The 23319-nt window shown below is 33.3% G+C and overlaps 2 protein-coding genes across 2 annotated transcripts; one reads left to right on the top strand and one right to left on the bottom strand.

The window, feature by feature from the left end:
* The first annotated feature begins 4544 nt into the window (after positions 1 to 4544).
* On the top strand, positions 4545 to 8559 carry LOC125050964 (probable glucosamine 6-phosphate N-acetyltransferase). The gene is made up of 7 exons (XM_047651067.1): positions 4545 to 4603; positions 4937 to 5089; positions 5166 to 5385; positions 6102 to 6229; positions 6606 to 6667; positions 6861 to 7001; positions 7739 to 8559. Exons 2-7 carry the CDS (start codon positions 5066 to 5068, stop codon positions 7755 to 7757), a joined length of 594 nt encoding a protein of 197 aa, XP_047507023.1. The 5' UTR covers positions 4545 to 4603; positions 4937 to 5065; the 3' UTR covers positions 7758 to 8559.
* Positions 8560 to 10509: 1950 nt separating this feature from the next.
* On the bottom strand, positions 10510 to 23286 carry LOC125051518 (N-terminal kinase-like protein). The gene is made up of 13 exons (XM_047651884.1): positions 22702 to 23286; positions 22372 to 22601; positions 21869 to 22045; positions 21050 to 21278; positions 20539 to 20682; positions 18609 to 18790; positions 17596 to 17824; positions 17109 to 17196; positions 16284 to 16445; positions 13637 to 13777; positions 13164 to 13279; positions 12682 to 12880; positions 10510 to 11809 (listed from the first exon to the last, which is right to left on the bottom strand). Exons 1-13 carry the CDS (start codon positions 23077 to 23079, stop codon positions 11661 to 11663), a joined length of 2424 nt encoding a protein of 807 aa, XP_047507840.1. The 5' UTR covers positions 23080 to 23286; the 3' UTR covers positions 10510 to 11660.
* Positions 23287 to 23319: the final 33 nt, after the last annotated feature.

The following is a 23319-nucleotide window of genomic DNA, read 5'->3' as shown; positions in this document are numbered from 1 at the left end:
CACACTCAGCTATAATATATATTTCTGTGACGTCACCAAGCGATACCGTAATATACATTATTGCATATTACTATATATTATGGTATAGCAAGACATACTCCGACATATTTTGAATGTACAGCGTGTTTCGATCCCCGCACACCTTTCCGCTTTGCCACCTTCTTTGCCACCAGATTCTGCACAGTCATCTCACACCTCACCAACAGTTGTACAATAGCCCTGACGCAATGCAAAGTCAAAATACTGATTCGGCAGAACAATTTCTGAATATTCGTAATTACGTCCAGGATTTTAATTATTAAAATGATTTTGTTTTCTTAACTTTAAAAGTAAAATTAGTTTTGATTAGAAAATAAAAGATTTATACCTACTGTGTTGTATTAATTTTCTTCTTACCTTAAACACACAGCCAGACGTTCTTCAGAACTAATACTTTTGCGCAAAATCGTACTTTTCTTTTTTATGTCATTTTTTATCAATTCATGTAGCTCTAGAAATGACGATCTTGAACTTCTAAAATATTGGGCAATTTTTTTTGAGGATAACTCGTGATACAAATTAAATTCGCCACGAGTTTGTTCATTTCTTATATGTGATTCGATCCATTTGGTTCTAGTTTTTGTGCCTGACCGGGTAACTAACATATCGAAAGCAGCGGCGGAATCGTCTTCTGAAGAACTGTATATTAAGTCCATTAACAATGTACTTGTTGAATTCATAATTACTGTTAGTATTTTGAAATAAGAACACCCTTAATTACAAAATACGTGCGAACACTAGGACGACCATCAATTAAATGAAGGCAAAATATATATTTCTCAGTGTGTGGTAGCTTGCTATAATATATATTATAGTACGGTATATTAATATATATTATAGCTAAGTCTGTGACGGGCTTAAAGGTCTAAAAATATTTTTTAGAAGTATAAACTCAGTTCTACTCTGTGACAACTGGTCCACAGTCAACACTTCCACATTCCTGATGACTAGGGATGAGACATACTTGCAAAATTCAATACCAGGGCTTCCAAGTACGAGTATGTAAAAATACCAGGTACGAAAACCAGGTATAAAAATACTTGAAAGTATTTGGTGGCAATCGTATCGTACAGTGTGTGTACCACAATCTTGCACGGCTTTTTATAAATGAAATCTTTCCTTCCTACTTTGTTTTGTTAATCACAGGCTTAGGACTGTCTGCTGACTGCTACTAATAGTGTTACGGTCATTTATCAGCTAGTTGTGAAATATAGTATTAGCAGGCGTAGTTAAAAGATTTCATTTCATTTTATATATGTACAACTTTTTTTTATTATATATATATATATATATAGAATTCTCAATCATCATTTTTTATTTTGTTGGAGAAACAACAATTGCTCTAATTTTCGACTCCCGAGTCGGGATCTCCTTTCCGTCAATATGTTCCCTGCTACTGAAAATAGACGTTCGCAAGGCACGCTAGAAGCCATTGCATTTAATTTAATTTTGGCTAGTTTGGCTAAATTTGGATATATTTGCTGATTTATTCGCCACCATTCCAAAGGATTTGTGTCTGGAGACAAAACTGTGTCATCTAAATATTTTTGCGTCTCAATTATGGCTCTGCTATTGGCTGTGCCAGCTGGCCGCACATTGTGCATTTGTTTATTATAGTGTTTCCATAATAGGCTGTTAGATTTTTTCCCCTGGCTATCTGATATATTAGAAGTGGATGCTGAAGACTGATTTTTTTCATTTTCATTTATCATCGCGGTTACTAAGCCCACAATATACTTTTTAGTGCTGTCTGCAACATTTTCGTTCTCAAAGTATAACTTGTATCTCGGGTCTAAAAACATAGCGACGGTATAAGTTCGGCTTTGTTCCAAATTAGAAAACCGCGTGCCTATTTCTGAAAGCAGATCCTGTCGACACATTTCCACTTCATCAGGAAAAATGTCAATATTATTTTCTTGCCGATATGTCTGACTTGCGATTTCTTTGAGAGCGTTGGTAAGACCAATCGTTAAGGGGATAACCGAGCTTCCACTAACATACTTCTGTCCGCTCATCTCTCTTGTCACTTCTTCACATGGTTGTAACACTACTACCAAAGACTGGCAAATGTCCCATTCATATGTAGTAAGATTAATCAAATTGCCAGTGTCTAAATTACTCAAAGCACATTTGATTTCGTCTTTCAGTTCGACAAACCTCTCTATCATGTAAAATGTGGAGTTCCACCTTGTAGCGACATCTTGAATTGGCCTCTTCACTACTTTATTGGCCTGCTCCTGGTACTTTTTTAATTTATTCCAGGCTAAATTACTTCTTTTGAAGTAGGATACTATGGCTTTTACTTTGCCTATTATGCTATTTACGTTTGAGTGGGATAACACTTTTTGTACTGCTAGGTTAAGTGTGTGTGCATAACAGCCAAAATGTCTCCATTCTAATTGAAGTATGGCATTTTTTATATTAGCCCCGTTGTCCGACACTACAAGGAGGACCTTATCTAAAATGTTCCAATCTTGAGCCACATTTCTTAATTCTTGTGCTATATGAAGTGCCGTGTGACTGCTCTCAAATACTTAAATTCCAGTAAAACCGACTGAAGGATAAAATTTTTATCTACGTAATGACCCGTAACGGCTAGGTAAGAATCATTATTTCGTGACGTCCACATATCGGTCGTTAAACATACACTTTTTGCATCTTCATTTAAAGCTGTTTTTGTATTTATCTTTATTTCTTCATATAGCCCCGGCAATAAATTATTGGCGAAATACTTTCGTGATGGTATTGTATAATTTGGGAAAGCAAAATTTATTAATTCGCGAAATCCTTTGTCTTCTACTATTGAAAAAGGCTGTAAGTCCCATATGAACAAATTCATTAAATGATCATCAATTTGTTTTTTTATTTTTTGACAATCGCGCCGAAGGAATGCTGTAATACTGGATGGGTTCGGATTGGACCTTATCGTATTAGATGCGATAGTTTGTATAGCAGTATTGACTGCCGTAATTTGTGCAGTTTGTGAAGTATGCGCCTGTACCTCTTGTTCTTCTTGACGATCCACTTGTTGTTCCCTTCTCACTAAGTTAACGGAAATATGTTTTCTTTGTACATGCTTGGTAAGGTTTGACACTCCTGATTTGTATGAGATAATGACTTTGCACATTTTGCATTCAGCTTTATTTTCACCTTTGTCCACAAAATGATCCCAAGCCAAACTTTTCTTTGGAGCCATGGTTTGTGACTATATTATTATTTAGCACAAGTTTCTACCTATCTAACTATGTATTTTAACTATTATCTAATAACGAAAACACAGTTTTATTTACACTCTATTACCTATTTAGAGTTCAAAAATCGTCTGTCCATTAAACTCGCGAAACTAAACTAAACACAGAATTAAAAAAATAACAGTTTTATACATCTATACACTCACTATTAATAGTTCGAAAATTGTCTTTAAATTCAATAAACTTCGGAAAAAATATTTGTAACTTAACTATTATCTAATGACGAAATCACAGTTTTATTTACACTCTATTACCTATTTCGAGTTCAAAAATTGTCGGTCCTTTAAACTCGCGAAACTAAACTAAACACAGTATTAAAAAAATAACAGTTTTATACATTTATACACTCACTAATTTATATTATATAATAAATCGAAAATTGACTTTAAAATCAATAAACTCCCGAAAAATTGCTTGTAATTTAGGTCACGGTTAGTCGTTGACGTAACAAGCTCGCACTCAAATCACAACTGACAAAAAATAAAAAAACGGAAACTAAACTATTACTTGAAATAAACAAACTTTAAGTGGCACATAAGTATATTTTTTAAAACAATACTTTTGTACACGCAATTATGTGTCTTTTGTGTATAGACATAAGAATGAATAGCGTGAACTAGTCAAAAGAAAGAGTAAAGTTACGATTATTGAATGTTAATACAATTATGTTCCTTATTTTGATCAGTATATGACGGTTATTTGTAAACGAAGGGCTCACGGCAAAATACTAAAATACTTGCATAGGAAATTGACTCGTGTTACTTTAAGAATAAAGACCATAATCGTCTCAGTGAAAAAAATACTTGCAAGTTTCACGTATTTTTTGTTGCAAATACGATTCTGCTTCTTATTTATATAATAAGATGGATCGATTTCCTATGCAAGTATTTTTTAGCCCTGTGCCCGATAGCACAGCAAATACTTTAGTTTTTGCAAGTATTTCTCGCGGCTTTATCGGCGCCGCCAAAATACTAAAATACTTGCATAGGAAATTGACTCGTGTCACTTTAAGAATAAAGACCATAATGGTCTCAGTGAAAAAAATACTTGCAAGTTTCACGTATTTTTTGTTGCAAATACGATTCTGCTTCTTATTTGTATAATAAGATGGATCGATTTCCTATGCAAGTATTTTCTCGCCCGATAGCACAGCAAATACTTTCATACTTGCAAGTATTTCCTTCCCGTACCAGGGCGCCGTCCTTCGAAGCAAAGCCCTGGTTTACAAACCTGGTATGGTAAATACGTCTCACTCCTATCCTGATCCCACAGCGGTCAGCGGTATTTGAAGCTTAAAGTTAAGAGTCTTTCGAGTTAGTTATTATTTAAATTTGAATACGTTTATTTTATAAATATTGGTTTAAAGTATGTAATTTCTTGTACATTACTTCCGTCTGTTTCAGTTTTACATAAAAGACGAAGACTTTGTTTGTTTTTAAAATTAAATTATTCAAGTTCAGCGATTGACGTAGTATTTTTATAAATTATTTACTTTCACTTTTCGTATTATAAGAACCAATAGAATAATATTTCAAAGTTGTTGTGCCAACAACGACGCCATAAAATATATTGGTGGGAGTAGTAGGTAGGTGACAAATGATTATTACTTTTGATTTACTTATTCCTCTCACTTTTTCTTTTCATAGGTGTTTTTGCCACGTACAAGTACTTTACGTTTTACGGAGCGTAATATCAAATTAGTATTAGGCGAGTCTTAAAGATAATGTGGAAATAAAGTAATAATCCAAAAGATAACACATCATTGTGCCAAAAATATGGGTATGGAGAAACACTACAGGGTATGTATTTTTTTTCATTATTAAGATTTTATTTACAGTTGAGTTTTTTCTCATACTGTTGCAATTTTTATTCTAGGACGAGGAACTCTCTGAGTACCTCTACCCTCCAGAAATATTACAGAAATTAGATTTTACTAAGAGTCCTGCTACTTTTAAACCAAAAATAAGTGCAGCAAGCCCAGGAGAGGATTGGATGGTTGTCAGACCTCTCCAGAGGTCTGATTATGATAAAGGTTTTCTACAATTATTAAGCCAATTAACAAGCACTGGGAATATTTCAAAAAAACAATTTGATGGTATGTGAATGATGTTGTTTAATTTGAAATCAAAAATGGCTACAATAATGTGATGAGTAAATTATTGTTGAATTAAAATTTATATGTACAATATGGATAGTATATTTAGCAATAAGGTCATTAGTGTTCCAGTTTTATAATTAAATTTCAAAAGCAGGTTTAAATTCATGCTCAAGATGACCTTGCCACACCTAGTAGTCTGTTGGCATTTGAATCTTGTTGACATTTAGTATTGAATAATAATTAAATAATAGAAAATTTTTTTTTGGGCAGAAGTTTAACCTGATGTTAATTGATATCACAGCATGTTGAATGCAACTTGCAAGTGCATTGCTGGCCAATTCCTTTCTTGTAGGATGGCAGAGAAATTACAAATGTTACATTGATATTTTTTTGTAAGTTGTTGATGGACTTAATGGTTAAGAATATTTGCCTATATGATTTGAAAATGGGCGATCACCCACCTGTCAAAATTGATTCCTACTACTTGAATCTATGTGTAAATTATAATTAAAATTAGTTTTACATTTCTCATATATTTAGTTGATAATAAATGCAAAGCTTCTTAAATTTAAAGGAGTTTCATAGAGCAAATCTTTTTTAAATTAAATATTGTATGAATCAACTCTGTTGTATATACTTTGATCTATATTTTATATAAACACCATACATACTTGATATTTTCTTTACATTTACCCAAACATTCCTTTCTTCAGAGAGATTCACTCAAATGAAAATGTCTGGTGGGTACTATGTCACAGTCATAGAAGACAAGAGACTGGCAAAGATCATCGGTGCAGCCACACTCACTGTGGAACAAAAGTTCATACATAACTGTTCCTTGGTATGCAAATTTTCATGTAAATGCAATACTTTTTAACTTACAGATAACTTTTAACTTAAATAGTTACTTTTGTGGCCGTGTGTTTTTTTTTCATATCATGATGTAGTCAGATTGACGAATATGTATTATTTTTACTTACTTTTAATTAAAAATAACTAATTGTTCAGTTGTGATAGTTAAACTGTTTCATAGGCAAGTTATTATTACAATAAATAATTTTTAGGTGATATATTTTTATGTCAAAACTGCTTCGGTTTGCTTCTGAGTTATGAACTCTATGATAATAGAAATTTGAAATCTTCTGCCAAATTTGCAACTCTTAATCTGTCTGCTTAATAAGAAAATCTTTAACTTGAGTATAATGTGTATTTTCCAGAGAGGCCGTTTAGAAGATGTTGTAGTGAATGATACCTACAGAGGAAAACAACTGGGAAAACTGTAAGAATATTTTAATTGAAATACTCTTGTATATTTTAATTTGGCATAACATCTTTTACGTGATTACTACATTAACAACTTTATAGACATGTTCATGCCAAAGTTATCTTATTTATCATCTAGTTACAAATCACACATAAGTGAGAACACAATTACACATAAGTTAGTAAAAAACATATTATTTTTATTTCAGTATTGTTGTGACAGTATCGCTACTAGCCCATGAGTTGGGCTGTTACAAAATGTCGTTAGATTGCAAAGACAAGTTAATTAAGTTTTATGAAAGCCTTGGTTATAAACTTGAGGCTGGCAATTCTAATGCTATGAATATGAGGTAAGTTTTCAAAATTACACATTTTACTTGATAAAATAAATAAGCAATTCATATTGTTTGATATTCTCTTGGTTACATAGAGGCAAGAGTCTATTTAGATATTTTTTCTTAAAAAACTTTCTGGATTTCTATGAACCTGAATATAGAATATGATATTTGAAATTATATCTTTGCGGTAGGTGTTTTCTAGTATTTTATTTTAGCTAGATATAAAATGTTATTTTTAAGACCAGTAGTTAACTAGGTCACAGTGTCTGTAATACCTAGCTAGAAATTTCTATTTAATTTTAATTAACCTGTAAAAAAAGAGAAAGTGAAAAAGAATATATTATGTTAAAGAATGTTTGTAAATTGTAATATAGTGTTTTTATTTGGTAACAACTAAAGTTACTCCACTACATCATAGCCAAGTTCAATTTATAACAATACAAACGCAATTTGTTTCAGTTAGAACTATGTCAACATATAACTTCATATTTAATTTTAAAGTCATTGCTCCGATTGAGACATCATAGAACAGTACAAATAATTTAATAGAAATGTGTTAACTTTAACCAAATTTATTACAAATAAAAAAATTAATAATAATGAGTTGTATAACACTTCTCAGTCTAGATTACATATTTTTTGATTTTGTAATATTGAGTCTTTTAATAAAATATAGACTCGAAACTACTTCCAGAATTAAAATGTTAGTTGTTTTAGAATTGATTAATTATTTTTAATGTTTTTTTCAGGTTTGAAGAGCCATCTTGACAATTAGCCGCTGGGTCATCCGACTTGCGCTCGAAACTGTAAGTGTACAATGACAGCTAGCAACGGACTTCGCAACAACACTACAAGGTAGACGTCAAATTAAACGGTGTGAATATAGTCGCAAATGGTACAATCTGAACAATGTCAAAATTATGTTACCCAATAAAATAAGTAGCTTTCGTATTTATAAATATTTGTTAATAGCCAAGTTTTCTTACGTTTATACTTATTAAAAATGTATTTAAAAAAAAATGCCGAATTGTAGCCCTTTTTCGGGTTTAATAGAAATCAGTTAAAAATAAAATTCATTATAGTTAACAAAAGGATATCGACCAGTGAATTTTTATTAAACTTTCTACGTACGATAAACCGACGCATTAAGCATATTTTTTTAACCAAAACCCTTCCAGTTATGAGTTTTATATTTAGAAAAATAGGCAAATATTGTACCAGATTACTCAGCTTTTAGTATAGTTGATAATAAATATTTCAAAACATGTGTTTGTTGTGATTTCTGCAAAGTTGTTTTTGTGTTTACAGTCGCAGGGTCAATTTTTTTATCCATCAAATATCTTTTTCACAATGTGAAGATTATATTTGATGGGGTATTTAATTGATTATGGATGTCTCAGCAGATAAGTTTTAAGTTTTGATAAATGTTCTCGCCATTTAGCTTTGCTTAATGTTATTTGCCATTAACGGATAGTTTTTTGTTATTTAATACAAACCGTCCGTTACATATTGGAATTAATATTGTTTTAATTTGATACTAACATTCTTATATTAAATGTATCGCTTTTAATTTGCGTTTCATTCACGCCCCATTAAAAATGCACAAATTTTTGAAAACTTTTATTTACAAGAAATGTAAACATTCCGACAGTACACCTTTACAAAACATTCATTGAAACATCATATGGATACTATATGTTAAATGTTGATAGGAAATTAACGCGTAGTATCCATGCAAGTGTCATTTGCATTATATATAAAAAGTAACGAATCGTTTAATGTACGCTCCGTTGCTTTTTTATCAATGCGCCGCATATTTCCAATAATACAAACATTCAAAGATAAAATTACAGCCAGTTTCCTACAATTCCGCAGGATAATAATCAGTTTTTAGTTATTAATATTTCCTAGTTGGTGTTTTGTTTAAGAATTAAAATCTATATACATAAGCAATTAAACGGAAAAATATTCGTAGACCTGCATTTAACAGGCGCTTATATAATATGTAGTTCTAAAAGATTTTTCTATAACGGTGGACGGTTAGACGCCTACCCAAAGAATTTATCGGTTTAGTAAACATTAATTATAAATTGCTACTATGTACAGAAGCAGCGAATATTTCTAATTATACCCGATTTTAATAACTGGAATATGATATAATAAGCCATAGTGGCGTCTAGTCTCACTTGAGCTCCATACGCGGTGCTTTAGTTAACAACTTGTTCCCTAATTACCATCAGACATCGAACATTCATATTACGAAAAAGCTAGTACTTTCTAACTTCATATAGCGATCACAACGTTTGTGTATGGAATTTAGATATAGTCCTCAATATTTGAGCTGATTAGGGAGCGTTCAAGTATTACGTCACGCAATTTTTGGAGATCATCGGACCCCCCCCCCCCTCTCAAAGCAGCGCACCGTAACGTTTTTACCCAAATATTGTAAAACGTTTCGTGACCACCTAGTGACTCTTTATACCTAAAAGTTACCATTATGTGGTGTAAAGTACTGGAAAGTCGATTTATAAAAGGAACCCCCCCCTCCCAAAATTCGTTACGTATTACTTGAACGCTCCCTTACATGCAGAGTACCGGCTACATATCTAGTTGGGCACATTAAAGACTTGCAATATTGCTTGTAATAATATCTCTTCAATTAAAACTCAAACCATTTACATAATATTGTGTTAATACTTGACGTGTATCTTATCTTCCTTATTACGTGGACTAAAGATACCTTGGTTACCAAAGATAAAACAAACAAGGTCCTATCTTTAGTCCACGTTTTATAATTTGACCTATTTCTTTATGCTTTTACATAACGACCAACGTGCAAAAAAATCTTTACATTAGCGTTAAAGGCGGCAAAGAATCTCCCAAATTTGATATCTTGAATGCAAAAAATTCAGCCGTAAAGCGTGGTTTATTGGACCGTTACAATTACTCGATTAATGTAGTACTACTAGCATGAGTCTGGATTTAACATTAAAACTGTTCAATTGGCGCTCTAGTTATCAAGGTAAAGTATTATGTAGGTTTATTATCAGAATAAATATCATTTATATATATTTTATTTTTAAGTAAATATATATAAAAAAGCTAACAGAAAATTGCCATTAAAAAAATAAGACGTGATTACTATAATGTTGACTAGATAGTCTGTGTCTATATTATAATATAAAGCCAAATATTAATGATAAATACTAATGTGTGTTTGACATTATTTAACACACATAACTTCATACAGAAATTATTTTTTATACATTTTATAGACATGCTCCAATGCAAGATAATTTTTTAATTTGAACTTTTGTGAATAGTAGTAATAGCGCCTTAGGGAGTGTTTAAGTATTACGTTTAACCTCTCTCTCAAGTAAAACGTTACGAAACCACCAAGTGACAATTTTTACCTAAATGTCACAATTATGTAAAGTATTGTATTGCATTAAAGTACTGAAAAGTCGATGAAGTATCGTATTGTTTTAATCGAGTAATTATTATTAATTTTTCGTACGCGTACACCCCCTCATGCCCCTGTAACGCAACGTAACGTTTTACTAGATTCGTTTTACTTGAACGCTCCCTTAATTGGTTTCTATTAGGGATCATTAAAAAAATACGGAATAATTTTGTTTAATTCTTGCTTTTATGGTTACTTCCAAAAAGCTTAACTCTTCCGTATACTAGATATATAACTAAATTCTTATATTCACATTTAATTATAAATATATAAATGTAGATAATAGTTAATTGAATACTATAAAACATTAGTGATAATAAAAGGGAAAGATTAGATTATTACTAATGTAACTGATAAGATTAAGATCAAAAGACGATAAAACGATTTGTCAATAATTAGTCTCATTATGATTAAAACTGCAAATTTTTGTAAATTAAGTATATGTAAATAAAAAGATCGATCGATATTCAAAGGAATCCGATTACTGACCATAGATTGTAGAAAATAATCATATTTTGAATATAGAAATCCTATCTGTCAAAACCATTCCCCGTTTGACAAACGGAAGAGACTTGAGGCGCGAATACTATAATACTTAGCTCTAAGCCTCGTCTTATTTGCCTAAACCTTCTTCATACATAATAATGTATAGTGGTTTACTTGTAGAAAAAAGCAATCAATCTGGAAAAAGATTATTCTTACGTCATTATTACACTCATGCTTCACAGAGTTTGTCTATGGTCTTACATTAAAATATTAAACTCGTCAACATTGTCGACAGTGAAATAAATATAGACTTCAATAGATTATCAATCATAATCTACACAAAAAATGTTTACATGGCATGGCACAAGGTCGTTTTAAATTCACAAATTTCCGAAAGTTTTAGACCCGTATTTTTTGTCTTTGATTCTTGAGCACAGTCAAAATTGTCAAAGTTAAAATAGAAAACAAGTTTGACATCGCTTGTCATTAATATATCTGTAATACGATTGCACACTTAATTACTTTTTAGCTGTATCATGTCTAAATTGTTAAAAATTCAATAAAAATCAGAAGAATCTTAGTTTTGCACATAATTTGAGCTGGTTTTGTATTACATAATTTGATGTATTTTAAATGAGTTACATACACAGATCTCATAGTCGCCAGAATTGCTGATAATACCACTTTTTACCCATAGTTCACGTTTCAGTCAAGGCCGGCACCTAGAACTGCGCAGGCGCAGACAATTTGGTCCCAAGTTTCATCGGCCCTTGTCCTCTCGCGTTACGTCGGGCTTCCATTTCCCGTTGACGTTGCACTTTCCTTTCTTCACGTTTGCGACGCATCTCATCCATTTTTGATGCGTTGTTTTCTATAATAATAAAAAATATATTTGGAATCTAAAAATATTCGTTTGGAGTGGATAAAACGGATGTAGTAGTATTGAAAAAATCTTTCCAAACAATGGTCGTATGTGCAATACGTATATACGGTCAAAACCGTTTACGACAACATCGTTTAGCATACCGGTTATATTGACCAAAATCAAAAGTCGGCTATTAAGGTAATTAACGGTTTTTACGACCAAATATGAGTTGTTCCTTCGATGTCGTTATAACAGATTATGACTGTACATATATAGCTAGCTAAATACTACATTTGCACAATTTTGTTCTTTTGTAAATTTGCCTCTAAGGCAACTAAGCCACTATTTAATAAAATATTTAAGGTAAATTATTTCTCTCAGAAATAATTTCATCAATGCCTATTTAAAAAGAAAGGCGCAATCTCAGATATGCCTACACCATATGTTTTATTCAACTAAATACTCTGCCGTGCGTTATTATGGCAATATTTTTTTTTCAAACCACTTCAACATAACATTTTAATAACGTCTATTCACTTGGATTTTTATTATGATTTATAGTTATTTTATTCGTATGTTGAATATTAATTAATAAAAATAATAATCCAGTGGCGCTACAACACTACAGACTGCATCCATTTCTTAGATCATTATTGTGTCATAGACAAGTAGGTGATCAGCCTTCTGTCAGAGACTTCTATTTTTGGATTTGTGACGATGTTTTTCTTTGTCGACGGCATGAAATGTGAACATAGACAGAAGCCAACAGTGCTCCTTGAATGTTAAAATCGACTTATATATTTTAATTGGTACTTTGAAATTGCAATGCATGTTTGCAACTTTATTTAGCAAATATAAGATTATTTATGGTAACTCACCATCAACATTTTCTTCGATAGGCTCAAACTCGCTATCTTCCCAACCGCCAAGTGAGTCATTGCTGTTCTGATGCGCTGTCGGCTTATGTTCGAGTCGCGATGTATTGCGTACGAACGTTGCGTTCGCACTTTGCATCGGTTGAGTCCATTCCGAGTTATTCCACGTCTCTGATGGACTTGCTAATTCTGCTTCAGCTGCCTTTAATTTCATTTATAATAATTTAAATTTATATAATCATGAATTTAGGGTTGTTTAAATAAACACCAAACACACAACCAAATGTTTAATGCATATAATTAATTAAATTAAAAAAAGAACCTCAACAATTAAAGTTACAAATAAGTAAACATTTCGTTTTAGTAAAGTTAATAAATAAACCGGCTAAATTTTACCGAATTTAGTTCGGTTAATTCGGAAATTCTAATAGTTTCGTGAGATTAACACAACCAGACAAACAGCTTTAATGTGTATAAATACTCACTGGATGTTCCTGTATCTGTCCCCACTCTTCATTGTCCCATTCGTCCTCACAGAGGGCAGCTAGGCCACCTCCGCCTGTACTGCTGGCGCCTGACTTACCACTACCACCCGTTGTGGCTATGGATGTCAATATAACTTCAATTTTAATAAAATTCAACAAAATAGTTGACGAACATTTTGTATGAAAATTTTAAGCAGCGCCCCGTGTACGTATTTGGAACTAAATCCGGAAAAACCGCATAAATGAGAGAATATTTCTTACCATATCTAGTTCTAATTAAACTTTATTTGCAGAAAATTTTAAATTTATACATTTTACAATGAAACTATTATTCTTAAAGACAAAGTCCCTCTTGAGGAAACTGAAAAATTTTTAGTTAAGAAAGAAACACTAGTTGAAAAACCCAAAAACATTCTATTTTATATATTTCCGTTTACGATTTATTTGTGCTTAATTCCTTTAAGTTCACATACCTGCGCTGGAGTCGATCTCGCCCCAGGCCGTCATGTCCCAGTGTTCTGGGTCATAGTCGGACGCAGACTCGCTGTGCTCCAGTGACGTCATCGATGTCACCGATGACGTCGTCGTTGACATACTGCTAGAGGATGGTTGTTCTGAAATAAATTCATCTTAATGTTAAAAAATATAACAGAATAAATACTACTTATCCAGAGCTTGATTTTTGAAGTGAAACTTCTTTAGGCGTATGAGGGTAAATTTTTACGAAAACGTCACGAAAATGTGCAGCGTTTTTGGCGAAGGAAAGGGAGAGAGCGATTGAGACCGATGGAGAGAGAGTGAGAAGGGTGAATTACCTTATAGAAATTCTATTTTGAAAATTAAAATTTCGTAAAGAGAATTTATGAAATATAAGTATTTATATTTTATGCAAAATAAAATATGTATTGAAATCTCAAATGATGAATGTTTTTATTATCAAAGACATAAATTATTATTTGTATTAATTTTCGACACTTAATGTTTTAATGACAATTAAATTCATTAAATTCCTAACAAGTCTCGGAAATCGAAAGTTTTAGATTTGTATAAAGATGAACAAGAATTAAAAATAAGTTTGCTAAAGAAGTTTCACTTCTGACATGTGTACTTTGTACGCACGTACTTTTTTATAGACCAGGGGTCATCTGATGTAAAGTGATAAGCCTATAGACAACCTCAATGCCAGAGGGCACGCGAGTGCGTTGCCGGCCTTTAAGAATTGGTACGCTTTTTTAAGAATTTCAGCTTTTCAGCGCAGTTTAGGTAGTTAAGTATTTATCTGATACCTAGTTCGCTATTTCACTAGTAATTTTTTGCTTACTGTTAAAATCTAAAATTGGAAGCGTAATATTTTTAATTTTTCTAACATATACTGTAGATATAGCATTATATAATGTAGTGAACTTTAGTTAATAAATGTGCTGGAAAACCGCTTCGATACATCCGATCCCTAAAAAAGGCGATCGCTCTGATCCGTCCAACTATCGCCCAATAGCCATAACGTCCTTGTTCTCCAAAATAATGGAATCCATTGTTAACTGCCAGCTCTTGAGGTATCTAGAGGGCCACCAGCTGATTAGCGATTATCAGTACGGCTTTCGTCGTGGTCGTTCGGCTGGTGACCTTCTTGTATACCTTACACATAGATGGGCAGAGGCAATCGAGTCCAAGGGGGAGGCGCTGGCGGTTAGTTTGGACATAGCGAAAGCCTTCGATCGGGTGTGGCACAGAGCACTGCTCTCGAAGCTTCCAGCCTATGGGCTACCCGAGAAATTATGCGATTGGATCTCCAGCTTTCTGGCTGATCGGAGCATCAAGGTCGTCATCGACGGAGCATGCTCCGACCTTAAACCCGTGAACGCGGGGGTCCCACAAGGCTGTGTCCTATCCCCGACCCTGTTTCTTCTGCATATCAATGATATGTTGCAACTTAGCAACATTCATTGCTATGCGGATGACAGCACTGGGGATACTTTTTACACTGGCCGGGCAGGTATTTCTCGGGCAGTTGTCGATGAGTACCGGAACAAACTTGTGTCTGAAGTCGAAAATCTTCTACGTGGAGTCTCAGACTGGGGCCGACTAAACCTAGTCCAATTTAACCCCAAGAAGACACAAGTTTGCGCGTTTTCCGCTAAAAAAACACCCTTTGTCGCTACTCCTCTTTTCGAAAACACTCTTCTTAAAGCCACAGCCAGCATTGGAATACTTGGCGTGGACATATCGAACGTCGTTCAGTTTCGCGGTCACTTGGAGGGAAAGGCTAAATTAGCCTCCAAAAAGCTTGGTGTGCTCAGCAAGGCGAGACGGTACTTCACTCCGGGCCACCGCATGCAACTATATAAAGCGCAAATTCGGCCCCACATGGAGTACTGCTCTCACCTCTGGGCGGGGGCTCCCCAGTACCAGCTCCTTCCACTTGACCGTATTCAACGCAGAGCGGTTCGAATCGTCGACGACCAATCCCTTTCCGAGCGGCTTGATCCTTTGGCGTTGCGTAGAGATGTGGGGTCTCTCTGCATCTTCTACCGCATTTACCATGGAGAGTGTTCAGAGGAGTTGTTCGGATTAATACCTGCAGCTGAGTTTCGTCATCGGACGTCGAGGCAGAGTACGAAATTCCACCCGTATCACCTCGACGTCCGCCGTTCCACAACTGAGCGTTTTTCAAGGCAGTTTTTGCCGCGCACCACCACTTTGTGGAACCAGCTGCCCATTGAGGTATTTCCGAACCAATTCGACTTAGGGTCCTTCAAGAAAAGAGCGTACCGATTCCTGAAAGGCCGGCAACGCACTCGCGAGCCCTCTGGCATTGAGAGTGTCCATGGGCGGCGGTATCACTTAACATCAGGTGAGCCTCCTGCCCGTTTGCCCCCTGTTTTATAAAAAAAAAAAAAAAAAATGTATTAAAAAATATTAATAAAACGGATATTTGTTTTTTAAACAGTGATCACAAGTGAACATACTTACAAATGTACTACGATAATATATTAGCTTTTATCATTGTAAAAAAAAATAGTTAAACTTTTTATATATCTATAGTATAACTTAATAGACGAACTATGGTCGAATGGACAACGATTTATTTATATATTATTTATGTATATAATAGCCACATACCTAGCGAACCCGGCTTAGATAGTGTAGATTTAACAGGATGCTGGACTTTAGCTGTATCAGAGTGAGATCGGTAGAATTTGGCTGTCACTGCGGTCACCGCCCACCCGGCCCACGTGGCCGCCGCGTTACTGAGACTTGGTGTCGCCGTGTTTACGTCCGCCTCTGGAAAATTTAATTTTATATTTACATTGTTACCAAAAACAATTAATATGTTATTTGTTAAGTATCCATTATCCGACACAAAGATTTTTCTGGAATTTTCTTTAAATGTTATACAAAAAGTTGTTAAAAGAAATAAGTAAAATAAAATAAATCAGTGGCGCTACAACCTCTAGGTCTTGGCCTCAGATGTCTGAATCTGTTTCATGGTCATTTTTAAATCTAATAGGCAAGTAGGTGATCAGCCTCCAGTGTCTAACACACGCCGTCGACTTTTTGGGTCTAAGACATGTCGGTGTCCTCACGATGTTTTCCTTCACCGTTCGAGCGAATGTTAAGTGCACACATAGAATGAAAGTCCATTAGTGCACAGCCGGGGATCAAACCTACGACCTCGGGTATGAGAGTCGCACGCGTAACGCGCAATCAGTTGTATAAAATGAGTGATATCTATTGTATATCAAGGTTGAAATGCGTTTACGCGTCCCCTGCACTAAATGCAATGGGGGTATGTGGAACTGAGTGAATCGGGTGAGCTATACCCACTAAAACCACCTGGGGTAGTGACAACATGAGTACATCAAAGATCTCTCGGATGAAAACCCCCTTTAAGAAGGCATATTACCAAGTTTTGAATTATATATTAATATTATCTACTACACTAACCCATTCCTTCTTTCAAACTGGGATCTTCCGAAACTTTCTCCAGTTTACCCAAAAAGCCTTTGATAGTTCTAAAGGCTGCATCTCGGACCTGAAATTGAACATTATTTCTATAATAATTATTGCTTGTTAAATTTCCGCAGCGTACACGATACAGGGATTTTCATTGATATTTTTTCAACCTTGGGTTACATCAGATTTTTGCGGACCCCTATATTTAAAAAAAAATTATAGGTATACTCTATAGGGATAATGTGGGATTACAATGATGAAATAAATTTCCAATTTTTTTAATGTTATAGGAGGCAAACGGGTAGGAAGCTCATCTGATGTTAAGTGATACCCATGAACGCATATTGGCAGAAGCCTTTAAAATCAAATAAACAATCAAATCTTTCCTCTTTACAATATTAGTGTCATCTGCAAATAGCAACTAACGCAGATAGCTATTAGCTCTTAGTATTTCTATCTGGCGTTATCTTATTTATACCTGTTTCTCCGGATCGGCCGTAAGCGGACATAATGCTGGCAACACTCGATTAGCGACTTCGGATAGTAAAAAGTACTGTTGCGTGGCGGCCAACGCTAGTACGCCCGCTTGTCGTGCAGGCGGGAACGAGTCGCGCGTAGCACGTACGAACGCGGACACGAGCACCTTCTGACGTATTTGCGGATGAAGGTGGGCCGCTATTTTCCCTAGGCATACTGTTGTGTTCGTTCTATAAATTATATAAATCTATTTAATTCAATGAAAACCGTCTACGTTCAAACTCAAAATAACTTTATTCATATAAGTAACGTACACTACTCTTTGAAATCGCCAAGTTTTGAGTCATACAAATTGTTTAAGCTGTTAGTTTTCCTTTATAAATGTGTCGGGACTTTTTCTGTTAAAGACTCCTATTGGAACTATTTAAAAATTAATTACACATAACAATTTTAATTAATTTTATATTTATGTCAGTGTTTAAATTGTTTGAATTCTAATGAAAGTAAAATCTTCAGAGGTATCAAATAATTAAATACGGGTTTTAATGAACGGCTTAATATCTCTTAACATGATAATGTTTTGATAAATAAATAATAATAATAACTAGCGGACTCCACAGACGTTGTCCTGCATGATATTTCAAGCGATTAGGATATTTAACATAGTATGAAAGTACCGATTGCAGCGCCATCGGCCGGGCTGTTTTGTGAATCTAGTCTTAATATATAATTAAGAATAAACTCTTTTTTTGTATTATAGTAGATTATTTTTTTTATTGAACTAAAAAAATCTTTCCTAGAAATAATATACATACAAGGCAAAACGACGTTTGCCGGGTCAGCTAGTAGGGTATATATAGGGGTCTTGATTTCATAATTTTCTTTGATCATCATTATTTGTTCATATCATTACTTGTCTATGAAAAACCATCGATTTTAGGATTTGAAAGAAGCCTCTAGGCCGACATTTCTTTTTCACAGATAATGGCAAAATAATATGAAAAATCTACATACCTTATACCGCCTTGATCGTCTTTGGATTGAAGCCTTGCAAAGTGTCTCAGGACTTCAACATTCAAATTATTATAGTTCAATTTCGGTGCAAGATGTACTATAGATTTTACAGTCTGTTCGCGGATTACGGCATTTGTGTCCAAAAATCCATGCATCACTTGTGGAAAGATTTGGTCGTTTACCTGAAAGAGTCGAAATCGTTTTTTAAATAAACAGATGGGCAATTCTCTTAGAATTATGCACCAATCGTGTTGCAGTGTTAAATTTTATGCTCTTATGCTCTTTTAGTAGCTACATACCAATACATGGAACAATTTTCTATGCCCCATAGAGACTCTCGTTCACTTTTTTAGAATAAAAAAAAATGTGTGCGTGTACTAGGTGTACACACGTAAGAAGTGAAACTTCTCTATGACCTTATTTTTCGAAAAATGATCTACTATATGCAACTTTACAGAAATTGGTTAAATAAAGTTAAATTAGATAAAGTTTAAGAAAAGGCTTTTATTATCATAGACATGAATACAAATACAATTATTTCATTTTAACTTATTACTGTACTACTATGTAGTACTAAGATTATTACAGAATTTCATTAATTGTAATAGAATTATTAGTATTATTATCATTGTTATCGTTATTATATATTTTTGTTACTAATGGCTTCGAATCTCTTCGGATCAACCGTGGTAGGGACAAGAAAAAGATGGCGCGTAACCGAAAAATGTCACAAATGTGTGTAAATTTTTTCCACAGAAGTTTGACTTCAAAAAGCAACATGGCGCGTAACCTGCTACAAAATTTCTCCCATACGTCGATAAAGAAGTTTCGCTTCAAAAGATGGCGCGTAACGGAAAAATGTGACGCGTAACGAAAAAATGTTACACTACATTTTTTTCCAACCCCGATAAAGAAGTTTCACTTCAAAAACCTAAGTACAAATTAAAAACAAATTTTTCCATTTTTTCAATTTATAGCCTCAGAGTTCAAGAAATAAATAATAAAAAATACTCGCAGTCCAGTCGAGGTTTGCACTTAGTACCATATTTATTTACAAATAAAAAATAAGGGTTGATCGTAGAGGGGTGAAAATTTAGCGTATGTAATGTATTTTTTACCACATAATAAAAATAAAAAAATGTGTGCGTGTACTAGGTGTACACACGTAAGAAGTGAAACTTCTTTATGACCTTATTCTTCGAAAAATGATCTACTATATGCAACTTTACAGAAATTGGTTAAATAAAGTTAAATTAGATAAAGTTTAACAAAAGGCTTTTATTATCATAGACATGAATACAAATACAATTATTTCATTTTAACTTATTACTGTACTATGTAGTACTAAGATTATTACAGAATTTCATTAATTGTAATAGAATTATTAGTATTACTATCATTGTTATCGTTATTATATATTTTTGTTACTAATGGCTTCGAATCTCTTCGGATCAACCGTGGTAGGGACAAGAAAAAGATGGCGCGTAACCGAAAAATGTGACAAATGTGTGTAAATTTTTTTCCAACGCCGATAAAGAGTTTGACTTCAAAAAGCAACATGGCGCGTAACCTGCTACATAATTTCTCCCATACGTCGATAAAGAAGTTTCGCTTCAAAAGATGGCGCGTAACGGAAAAATGTGACGCGTAACGAAAAAATGTTACACTAAATTTTTTTCCAACCCCGATAAAGAAGTTTCACTTTAAAAATCACTCTATATAAATTTAGGTATTAAATACCTTAAATACCTATTTGAGTAAACACAGAATAAATCACATTTCAACATGATCTATTGTTTCCTGAATACTGAATAAACTTGGCTTGCATCCATGAAGGCTTATATGTACTATATTAGAGAAGAAACAGTATTGCTTACGATTATTTATAAGTCAATTACTTAGCTGTAAATATTGAGAGGGATATACTTACGGTAGAATTCTGTAGGTGCAAAATAAATTGATCAAGTTGTTGAAGTAGCCTAGATCTGGTAGTTCTGTCATTTGAGGCAAACAACTTAACAACACATGGCACTATTTGCTTCTGATACTCAGCATCCTCTAGTAATTTACCCAACTGCAAAAACAATTATTAATATTATATATGTACATAATTCTGAACCTTTTCCTTATGTTAATACTCTGCTATTGTCTTTGCTGTAATGGTATATTAAATATATTGTTTGTTAATGTTAAAACCTAACATTAAAGTTCTATCCAAATTGGTTTATGGAGAGAACTTTAATCTATTTGATCGGTTTATAAGATTCAAAAATTGTTCAAAATCCATTATTTCTGTCTTCAGAAACATTTATTTCAATTTATATAGTATAAGAATATAGTGTAAATACAGTGAAATATGATTCAGTATTAGATTATTTATTATACCCCATTGTTAAAATGAATTTAACAAAAATAAAAAAGTAAGTAAGAAATAAACTAACCTTAAACATAGGTGCCAAAACGGCTGATCCAGAATCCCCATAATGGAAGGAAGTCATCAACTGAGGCAATATCTTATGAATACACACAGCCTCTGGAAAATTGTCTAAATGACTGCTTAAGGTTGAGAAAAACTTCCCCTTTTCAGCCTTGTCTTTGATTTGTATCTCTTCTAAGAATAACATTGTATCTATAAGGTCATTTTTAAAGAAACCACCCAATTTACGACATCTAAAAATATATAACCTCAGTAAATATTAAAAAATAACAGTATTACCATCTTTTATAAACTAAAATTAATCCTTAAAACGTTATGATTATTTATTAGTAAACAAAGTGTTCAATACAAAATAATAAGTAAAGCATGTGTACTGACTACAGTAGTAGAGTAAGATCCAGAATAGAGACAGCATTTTTAACACACACATACATAGTTCATGCTAAATGTGAAGTGTGTCTGGTAGGGTAGCCAGGCTAAGCTCACAGGCAATCCTCGTGACTGCCAGGCCTTGTAAATATGTGAAGGCCTCAGATTTCATTTGTATCTTTGATCATTTTCACAATTTTCATAGGAATAGCCTGCCTCTAGCAATTATGTGATCAGCTTTCTACTATGTCATCAACACAAGTTAAAGACAGCAATTTTCTCATGTTTGTCATCTCTCTACAAGCTTCTATTAATGACAAAGAAACAAAAACCCATGGATTTTTGTTTCTGTGTGTAATCAATAGACAAAATTTGCTTTAGCTACTAGGCTAACTCCGCTTAACACAGGTTGTTTCATCCTATCTTAGATAGTACAAATATAAAACATAATTACCTTGTAATAATATCAGCTGGATTTGGTCTTGAAGCTGGATTAGCACTAACTAACTCACAGTATAAAGTGCACAGTTGCTTTGGTATTTTGTCCACAGTTTTTAGAGAAGGTTGATTTTTAAGTGGTCCATTATATGCTTCCCAAATGAGGCAGCCTAACCCCCACATATCTGTTGAACTATAAGTAAAAAATAATATTGAATGAAACATTCTTAGACATTTCAAGAAATTAATTATATCTTATCTTGTTGATGTCTCTAATGTTGAATGCATTAGAAGCAATAGAAAAATAAAATAATGACTCTGATATGCTGATATATTAAGTTTGGTTGACATACTTCTTTCAATAATATTAAATGGCAATAAATGAATAACCTGATTCTTTTAATCAGCTTGAATGAACAGGAAATGTGCTACAATTTAGCATTTGTATTTATAGAACAATTTTGGATTTTTTTATAATTATTTATGTATATAATTATTTATTGATAAATATTTTCTTACCACTTTGTTACAGACTTTAGTTTGGTTGGGTCTTTTTTCTCAGGTGGATCATAGATTTCAAGAGAAGGTATAATTTTTATTGGGATGATATTAGCACCTTCCTGTCCATGGCTCGTTATAAATTCAAAACCTCCTAGTTTCCATTCCTCCGCAGCAGTCACAAAGATTGAATATAAACAAACATTGTTATGTTTCATATTGCCATCATTGTTGAAAAATGATAAGGCCCTCTGAAAATTATACATGTTATTAAATATTGAATGGATAACATGTATAGAATTTAGAGATACAATTTTAAAAAGGAAATAAATAATACAAAGGAAAACTTACAGTAATTTGAAATATACCCCAGGCCAGAAATAATTCACGTTGTTGTCCCTCCAATTTCATATCATCTATATGCTTAGCTAATGGTTTTACATACTCTGTTGCAACATATAAAAATTTTTCAGTTTCACAACTATCTAAATAATGTAACAAGCTTGGGTGCCTTATAGTCTTTAGACGTTTCAAGGAAGCTTTTGCAATATCAAACAGAGTTTCAGAATGTTTTTGGACATCAAATAAGAATATTGATACTTCATCTTGTGTTCCTCTCTTCTTTCCTTTGTGCAGGATCCAAACACTTTTGTCTTCAAGACCAGGTACAGGATCTCCTACCTCATAAGGGAAGTCTTTTGTAGGATCCCGAGAGAAAAATGACCACATATTGTAAGATTTACTAAACAGTTTTCATTTATGAGGTAATTTCATTAAAGAAAGATCATGTACATTTTTGAAACCACAAATTTAACTAGGGAGCACAAATTAATTTAAATTGCTTTATAAAATAACAAATCTTATACGATTCTATACTACAATACACATTTATTTTTTCACAAAATACGATTTATAGTTTACGACAACAGATTTTTGCAAATAAGAATGACAATTGACATATTTGACAAT

This window comes from Pieris napi, chromosome 1 (genome assembly GCF_905475465.1).
Source record: "Pieris napi chromosome 1, ilPieNapi1.2, whole genome shotgun sequence".
Lineage (NCBI taxonomy): Eukaryota > Metazoa > Arthropoda > Insecta > Lepidoptera > Pieridae > Pieris > Pieris napi.
This window is presented reverse-complemented; position numbering and strand designations above follow the sequence as displayed.

What these genes read in the sequence shown, in the direction of transcription:
- LOC125050964 (XM_047651067.1), top strand. Translation starts at nt 5,066, where the DNA reads ATGGGTATGGAGAAACACTACAGG. An exon ending in GTATGGAGAAACACTACAGG is followed by an intron (nt 5,090 to 5,165) that starts GTATGTATTTTT and finishes TTTTTATTCTAG; the next exon opens with GACGAGGAACTCTCTGAGTA. An exon ending in GGAAAACAACTGGGAAAACT is followed by an intron (nt 6,668 to 6,860) that starts GTAAGAATATTT and finishes TTTTTATTTCAG; the next exon opens with TATTGTTGTGACAGTATCGC.
- LOC125051518 (XM_047651884.1), bottom strand. Translation starts at nt 23,079, where the DNA reads ATGTGGTCATTTTTCTCTCGGGATCCTACAAAAGACTTCCCTTATGAG. An exon ending in GGGGTATATTTCAAATTACT is followed by an intron (nt 22,602 to 22,701) that starts GTAAGTTTTCCT and finishes TATAATTTTCAG; the next exon opens with AGGGCCTTATCATTTTTCAA. An exon ending in TTTTGGCACCTATGTTTAAG is followed by an intron (nt 20,683 to 21,049) that starts GTTAGTTTATTT and finishes TTGTTTTTGCAG; the next exon opens with TTGGGTAAATTACTAGAGGA.